The sequence below is a fragment of the Eurypyga helias genome, unplaced genomic scaffold (genome assembly GCF_000690775.1).
Source record: "Eurypyga helias isolate BGI_N326 unplaced genomic scaffold, ASM69077v1 Scaffold46223, whole genome shotgun sequence".
NCBI classification, from domain to species: Eukaryota; Metazoa; Chordata; class Aves; order Eurypygiformes; family Eurypygidae; genus Eurypyga; species Eurypyga helias.
This window is the reverse complement of record NW_010241442.1, coordinates 1-8,984: the sequence shown is the minus strand read 5'-3', so window position 1 is coordinate 8,984 and position 8,984 is coordinate 1. Positions and strand designations below refer to the sequence as shown.

Here is an 8,984-nt window from a genome sequence, read left to right as displayed (position 1 = left end):
TCAAGAGTAGGGAACTAAAACCCAAAATCTCACGCTTTGCATAGTTGCATAGATTTAGCTTGTTAGTATTCACATTTAAGCAGAACAAATGGTACCCTTTTAATTAAAACCAAAACCACAAAATCCAGACACCTGTATTTTTAAACGGGCTTTGTAACTGATGGGGCGCTTCAGATTCCATATCAAATACCAAACTTCAAACAGATTTTCCTCTCGCAACTGTTATTTTTTTTCCCCTCCACACTGGTTTAGACAACATCATACCCTCACCCCTTATCTAAAATGGCTGTACCAGAGCTGACCTCAAGTCACCATCTCTGGGTTTATATTGTCCATTTCTGTGCTTTTAACAAAGTGTGATGTAATCCCAGTCACAAAATAGGAGAGGCCATCCTGTAAGGTGATCCTTTAAAGTAGAATTATTATTTTTTTAACAATCTTAGGGTAAACCAAATGTTGAGTTTGAATGATTCTCATCAGCTCAAGTCCATCAATTTTAGTTCCCTTTCAAACCATTACAGTTAAATGTACCAGAGGCATGAAATACAATTCATCTAAAGGCATAAAGTGCAGTCACTAACCGTTCACAATATACAATAACATATCCACACAACCAAAGACATTCTTTCAAAACAAATATAATACTTCAAATGTCCCCTCCTTTTTTTCATTTTCAAGTATTTTAAGCAAGATTTTTATAGTTCAGATTTGGTTTAAATTAGAGAGGCTTATAAATGCAGTTTTTACAGGGTTCTCCAAATAAAAAGCAGGCACAGCTGGTTATGTTATCAAAAGAAGGTTGTTAGAAACAATGGAATACCCTGTTACCTGAATCATTTTCTTACACTAGAACAACATCGAAAGTCAGCATTTACTAGTAATCCTGGTAGATTTCCATGACTCTTACCCTGTACTTTGAACAGATGGGGTGGGGAAAAGAAGGAAGATCAGTATATGAAAACCTAAAACTATGAGAGTAAAAAGGGCACAAATACAATCATCTAACATTATATGAAAATTTGGCAGCTGTACTCAGTATTATCACACTATTCAAAACTGTTTATGCTGTACAAATCTAGGTTTAAAGTGTCATTTGCTAAAATATCTCATTATTCAGAGTTCATAAAGTAACAGCACTCCTATATACAGTTCTATCTTCCACTAAAAAGACTTCAGAAAGAGGTTTCTTCCCTCCCAGTTACATCTTTAGCCAAAACTGACCATTAGTCTTAGAAAATCCACTTCAAGTCCCACGTTCAACTACAATATTGTATATATTGCTGTAACATCAAAGTGAAACATCTTAGAAACTTAACTCGCGTGTAAAAAAAACCTCTAAATATAAAATGGTTCTGTAAATGATACCACCTTGAACCTGTATTTTTCAGTGCATTAAGATATTGTTTAGTGACAAGCACAGTGCCGTGGGGTAAGTAATTTGAAGTTTCGATTGCAGCTCTTTATGAAGCAGGAAGTGCTGTCATATGTCAAGGATTTCACTTAACCCAGCAGTCTGATGTTAATACATTAATTACAGGTAATAAAAAATAATCAGACTTCAGGGTTAACCCAAAGTATTAATTTCTCCAAATGAGATATACTACTAATACACCGGAAACACTACTTATATGCAAGTCAAAGCCGAGCATACTTTTTTCTGTAGTCAAAACTGTTAATGTAAATATTAGAATTCTATTTCTTCTAGTGTTTAACAGCAAACACTGTATACTGTAGCGCCTAAATATTTAGATGACAGTAACTTTTAGTTAGTTTTGGTGTCCACATACTTAATGCTATTTACAGTACAACAAGCTTTTCCTTCAACTGGAGTGATTCACTGCTCGTTCTTCACTGCAGCATTTCTGTTGTCTTGCCAAAGAAAACCGAGTTAAAGAGCAATTCAAGTGGCGGCAGCGTATTTGGTCAAAATAACAACACCTACTTGTCTAAGCTTTTAAGAAGCAACTGTACTAGAAAGGCAAACATTGCAGCGTTTCTCAAACTAAAGTGGTGCCACCACATTTTGACAGGAGACAGCTGTAAGCCACCTGCTCGGTGATTTGTGCAAATCAACCACCTCTGTCGTTGGCGGTCGCAGCGTTCTTGCGGTGACTGCAGCAACTGCTTCCACTACAAATTGCGGCATTTGTGGCTGACTTTTAATGCCATTTAGCAGCTTTAAATTACAGAGCCAACATCAAATGACCAGCAAGCCCTCGGCTGATTCCAATTTGAAAACCTCTGAAATAGTCCTCTTCCCATGTAATTCAGAAAAAGCTTTTTCAATATATTCAATATTATATTAGGTAATTAGCATTATATATGTATATCTATTAAGTCTTTAAATACATTTTATAAATAAACTTCAACAGTGTGTCGTAAAGTTAAGTAATGCATAAAAGTTTCACAATTTAAATAAATATTTTTCACATTCCAATTCAGCTTCTTACAAGCTCATCTTTATTTCATGCCTTAGTTCTGAAGCAGTGTTTTTGCTTCAATACAAGAGGTAGATTTGATAGAGACTGGGCAAGTCAAGCCTACTGCCAAAAACGCAACTGTCAGTAACTGTATTGCTGATATGCAGTTTGAGACTACATGAAAAATTCAGAACCACTACCTAAAATCCTACCAAGTCTTAGCTTAACAGTTCTTGTTAAATCACATTTAATGCTTTACTTTAGACATGACTACTCACAGTTGTTGTCTGTACAGAAGAGATAATGAAAAACACAAGTACAAAACAAAGAACAGTTGTATCTAACACGATATATAAAAGTGCATGAGCTGCTTCATCTATTTCTGCAAAACATATTCAACTTCTCCTCTAACTTTGGCCATAAAGACAGACCTCTGGGGAAAAAAATAAAAAGGAAGAAAACAAACCACAAAACAAAACCCTACAAGTGTTTCCATGTTATGCTCGTCTTCACTTCCAACAGCTTACAGCTGAAACCCCTCCATTGGAGCTTCCTGCTGTTGAAACACAAACTGCTGCTGACTTTCATCCACCTGAGGTGCAATACTGGAGTCTTCTTCTTCGACACCAAAGTAATGTTCTATGAGTTCAAAAGCCTTTTGGTAGATCTCTTGGTTCTCATGCCTCTGAAGAAACTCAATTTTATCAAGTCCTAGATTCAAAACAAAACATTTTCAAAATCTAATTGCTTAAATGAATGATGATTTCAAAGGGAAACAGCTTATAGTATAGCGGTCCTTCTTACATAAAAGAATACAATCCCAAATATCACGTCAATTCATCCTGCATCACCGCTTCTTCATTTTCTAACCCACATAATTTCCAGCACCACCTTCTGCTGTCCAAACTAATTTTAAAACTATGCTAAAAGAACATCCATTAAACTGAAGAGGAGGAGGAGGAAGAGGAGACTGCAGTATCTGCAATGACATACGCCATGCCTACAGAGAAACTGAATCTGTCACTGGGGAGAGTCTGGTACCTTTTTTCAAATTTAAGATTTGAAGGTATCTTTCCAAAGGCTCATCCTAGAGCTTCTAAATGATAACATCTCTGCTCTGCTGACAGAATTAAGTGCCTGGCAGTCATTTACGTTGATGGAAAACTCTTTTTTAGTTATTTTAAGATGGATTAGGAAGAGCTCATACAAACCCTTCTGGTGACTATAGATGCCAAAGCAACGGGGGCGATATAACTGCTGTTTGCCCTACTTGAACCTGCACTCTACAGCTTCGGCAGCCTACACACTTCACGGGTGAAAGAAGAAAAGAACCTAGACATTCAAGAGTTGAGAACAAACTCGAAACCTGGAACAGAATAAACTCCACTGAAGTATTCAGTACTTATTCCTCTCACACATTAGACTGCAAAGCAAGTTCTCCAAGTACGTGCTTGATTTTAGAATCAAAACTCTGTACCTGGGAATTCAGAATCAAAGGCTGCTTTACACAAAAGTTAGTACCATCTATTCGGATATAATGTGGTCAACTACAATTGTTATTAGCAGGTTTTGAGACAGATATATCTGCCAGTTTTGCTTTGTCAGAGCTACAACAAAGATAACCCTCCATAAATAATGCCAGATTCACTCTAAGACAGGTTTAACATGAATTTTCTTAAATCAAAAGCATCTAGTAATGAAATTCCACAAATGTCATTTTAGTTTTGATACTCTGCCTTTAAAACATGGTTTAATTCAACAATTCTTAAAAGAAGAAAGAGAACAAAATACTTTCACAAATTAAGTACAAGCTCATTTAATTTTATGCTCCGAAGTTGATTTAGCTATGACTGCTATTAACTACGCTTATAAAGAGATCCAACTTTGGAAATAAGCAAAAAAATCTCTGATCTCACATCCCGGGTTGGTAATGAAACTGTACTACACAGGAGTATATATTCAAGTAATAAAACTATATTTAGGATTGGCTAATAAACTCACCCAAACCATGGCTCCAACAGATTAAGACACCCGTGTGTCAAATATTTCTGATAATGGTTCTCTAAAGGCACATTTCATAAACTAACCACAAACACTCACAGGTTTTCTGCATGTAACCACTTTTCCCATGTTGCATTACCTAATTTATGATGCTTTTACGTCCACTTAACACTTGAAGTAAAAATTCTAACATTAAACTTACCTACAAATAAGGTAGTAATGGTTCACAATGGTTTTGTTTTTAGAGCCTGAAATAAGAAGCTCAGGTATGCAGTTTTACAAGAAGTAATTTCTTACCATATGCTTCCTCTATAAGGGCACAATAGGGATTAATGCCCAATCCATTTTGCTTAGACTCTTGTTCTCCGAGACGCAGAATATTTTCAAGTCCATTTAAAGCCACTTGCACTATTTTTGAATCCATCACAGTCAGGAGGTCACAGAGAGGCTTGGTACAACCTAGTGCTACCAAATACCTTTAAAGCAACAGAAAAACAGAAGAGGATGGGGGGGTGGGGGGTGGAGAGGAAGGAGGACTGATAATCCAGCACATTTATTCCAATACACATTCCAATATCGCTATTGGTACTTAATTTTGTTAAAAGAAGCAGCTGAAACGAAAACATCCAAAACACAAAAATAATCTTAGTCTGAAATTGAATAAACATTCTGATTTATCCTACTGAGAAAATTTAACTGGAGTTAAACACGAGCGACGGATACGAACACTGGAAAACGCTCTATACTAACACAGTCCACACTAGCAGCCCATTAAGATGTTAGCATTACCTCCTATAAAAGGAAAGACATACTTGTAAATACAAAAAGATACTGGGCTTCCGAGTATCCTATTCCTTCTTCCAATTTTGCACAAAACTGTGCAGCGACTCTGAAAGTCAGAATCTGCGTCCTTGTTTCTAGTGTGCAAGTAAAATGAAAACTGTAATGTTGATCTGCATCAACAGATTGCATAAATATGGTTTATTTAGGGGTTTTAAATTATCCTGCAGTTAGACAGCAGTTACCTCGAAAACGTTAGAAGTGCTAAAGCTTGATGGCATAGATAATATATCTGTATTTTGGGAAGAGAAGCTACTTGTAAGTTCCTACATGCACATTTACTATTTGAAGATCCTGAATTAAGATGTTTAAAACATACTAAATTTTAAGATATCTTGATTGCTGGCATGGTTTTGCTGTTACCGTATGCAAACAAACTTTCCTCACCTCTGATAAGACTTCCTACCTATAAGAAAACTATAGGACTGTTTACATTTTGAATATGTCAGCATGCGCTTACTGCAAAAGACCACCCTAATGTGCTACAAGACTTTTCACTTTCAATTCTGGCTTCCACTGTCACTTTTAAATCCATTTATCAACTACTGATTCAAACTGATTGCTGTGCTGCTGGCATTCAGAGAAACCACAGAGTATTTTATTCTAGTCATTCAGGAAGCCCAATCTTTGCAGCACATAAACAGCTGCTGATAGTAAAATTTAAATCAAACTCAATTCTGAAAAAGGAGTTTTGCTTTAAAATAATACTGATAGCGGGTTGAAAATACAAGAAGAAACAACTAAAATTCTTAATATCTCTCCACAGAGAGATGCAATTCCATTGCCCACGTTTTCTAAACGACTCTCCCAAATTTTTCCGTTTTCAAACACTGAGACTGTTCGTTAACTGTTCCAATTGTGTCTGACAATGTATCAACAGCTTTGGAAGATAACCCTGTGAAAGCTTTACGTGTAACGTCACTGAAACAAAGCAGTATCAGATAATTTGATATTAAGTCTACTGCATATATTTCACTCATTTTTTCTGAGTTTCTACATGTTTAGTACCTATGTCAAGTTAGTGACAAGGAATTAGTTGTGTTTAGGACTTTGCTGCTACGTTTGTCTGGCTTCAACTGCAGAAATAAAAATGCCTTAGAAAAGATACTTAGGCAGAGAAAACAGTAACATACATACTTACCGAATCTGTTCAGGTGTTCCTCCTGATGTTGCATTAGTGATGGCCCACGCTGCTTCTTTTCTGGTGCGAAATTCAGCTTTTTGAAGAATTTCGATCAGTATTGGAAAAATATTTGCATCTATAACAGCCTAAGAGATGAAATTATAGTATTTTATAACCATTAATAAAGATTCAGTATACACCTAGAAAGAACATCAATACCCTTTCACTACCAGGGTCAGTGATGCCTGCTGATACCAACCTGTTTTGTCAGAAGGCACCACACTAAGCAGAAACACTAAACTGGAGTTCAGAACTACTCCAACACTGCCCCAAAGCAACCATCAGAATACCTTCTTCACTGACTTCTCTGGCAGACAGGATACTGCTTACTGGAGAGGCCCGTTTAAAAATCATATGGCATAAGCACGACGCCCAAGTTGTTGAACTGGAGATCAAGCCTCAGAACAAAACTCCACTTTGGTCATTTCGTTCAGGTTTGTGGTCTCCACCTCAAGACCATGTCTATAATTGGAGGCCATACTATATATTTTCAATGTCATTAAGAAGTAACATTTTCATCCCTGATCGAAGTAGAGGGAAAAAAATCATACTGAAACATGTACTATGAATCAGAATTCTCATTTTTGCCAAACAGAACCTTTTTCTCAGGTAACTCCAAACAACTGAAGCAACAGTCAGGATTTAGTAGTTTCCACAATAATACAACTCAATACAACTCAGTGCTGATGACATCATGCAGTTTTTTTATCCAAGCAAAATGTTCAACATTTCCAAATAGGTAGGACTGATAAATTGTCCACTTTTCATTGGATTAGTTTGTGCAAGGTGTTTTGTTTCAACTTTTTAAAAAGAAAAATGGTTTATTACCTTAACTGTGTTTAACAATGCATAACTAAATTAAAGAGAATATACCAGTAGATGATGCTTCTACAGGGAAAAATAAAATATTCCATTAGATTGATATTAACAGTTAAGCATCTTTTTAATTTGTTTTATAAGCATCAACCAAATCCCATCGAGAGAAATGAACCAGTTTCTCTAGTACACATCATGACAACTATTTCTAAAGTATTTTTATGAAGTTATTTGTAATAATATTTCAAAATTTAAAAGAAAACATTACAGTCAGTCCTAACTGTCTATAATTTTAACTAAAACAAACAATGCATTGTCAATGTACTAGCTATTTGTTTCTCCTTGTGAAGGAAGTCAAGTGAACATGTAAAACGAAAGCAAAGCCAACACAGGTACAAGCTTTACCTGAATCTGAGCTGTGTTTCCTGCAGTAATATTAGACACAGTCCAGCACGCCTCCTTCCGAATAGATTCCTTGGGACTACTAAGCAAGTGTAAGAGACAGGGTAATGCAGAGCAGTTCAGAATCACCTAAAAAAAATTGAGAATTCAAAAACATACATACCTATATAGGCTTGTGCAATATACATACATATATATATAAAAGCACTTTACAGAAGACTTTTGTTGCAAAAAAGGTTTTGCAACACATTTATACTATAAAGAGTATCATAGATAACATCCTGTAAAATTAAAGTGTTCAGTGCTGTAGTGTGTGACTAGACAATCCAGCAATTTGAAAAATTCCACCCTCAATTCAGCTCATACCAGGAGACTGACAACAGCAAGACTAAATAAGGCTGAGGGCTACAATAACTGAGAAATGTAAATCTAATCTGCACAGTTATTTGTTAATTTGTTGGTTTTGGCTTTTGTTTGTTTGTTTTTAAACAGACAGGTGTTTTATATTGACTTCCCTAGCAAAATCCTCTCCTATAGAGCTCACAACAAATTATGTAGTTAACTTATTTCCCTATTTTCCCTTACGCTGGTTCTATTAGTCTTTTAGAGACAATTTTCTTTAAAGCAGGACCTGTCTTGGTATTTCCTGCATCACTTCCAACTCAATACCATTGCCTAAAATTAAAAAATAAACCTTTAGAACAAATTCATGGACAAATCAAGTATGACTGTTGCTTACAAGCGACAACTTCTGACTACATCTGAAGCCTTTAGAAAAGGTAATGACAATAAATAATTGAACCCTCACTAAAGGGGATGGGGGGCAAAGTTACTTTCATTGCAGATGCGAAGCAACAGTCAAAGTACCATATGGGAACGAAGCAGAGCACTACATACGGTGCTGTAAGAAAATGTTCATTCTTGGAGTAATTCCATCTTTAGGACAACAGCCTAAACTGTCAGATTAACAATACAGGTTTGTACAGAGCTTCCTTAATCAGCGTATGCAGATACCTGTACTGGACATGTATTTTGTCACAATTTTTACAAAATGCTATCCTGAAAATTATTTTTTCTTAAATCAACTTGTCTTACCTGTGTTTGGATATCATCCCCAGTAACAATATTTCCAACAGCTCTTAATGCAGGGGATACCACCTTGTAATCATTATGCCTGGAAACGAATATTAAATTGATTGATATTACCAAGCGTTGAAGTATAACTTTGAATTTTCAGTGAACAAGAGTTTACTTCAGGTGCCAAATTAGTTATAGACAACACCGCATTACTTCTTACACTTTCATAGAATCACAGAATCATA

General features: G+C 35.9%; 1 protein-coding gene across 1 annotated transcript; it reads right to left on the bottom strand.

Annotated features, from left to right (window-relative positions):
* Positions 1-2,439: 2,439 nt before the first annotated feature.
* LOC104507456 (importin subunit alpha-6-like) lies at positions 2,440-8,836 on the bottom strand (the record flags this gene model as incomplete). The annotated part of the gene is made up of 5 exons (XM_010148745.1): positions 2,440-3,131; positions 4,719-4,897; positions 6,403-6,530; positions 7,666-7,791; positions 8,758-8,836. Coding segments are annotated over 5 exons (700 nt in total), but the record flags the coding sequence as incomplete, so codon positions are not given.
* Between the last annotated feature and the right edge of the window lie 148 nt (positions 8,837-8,984).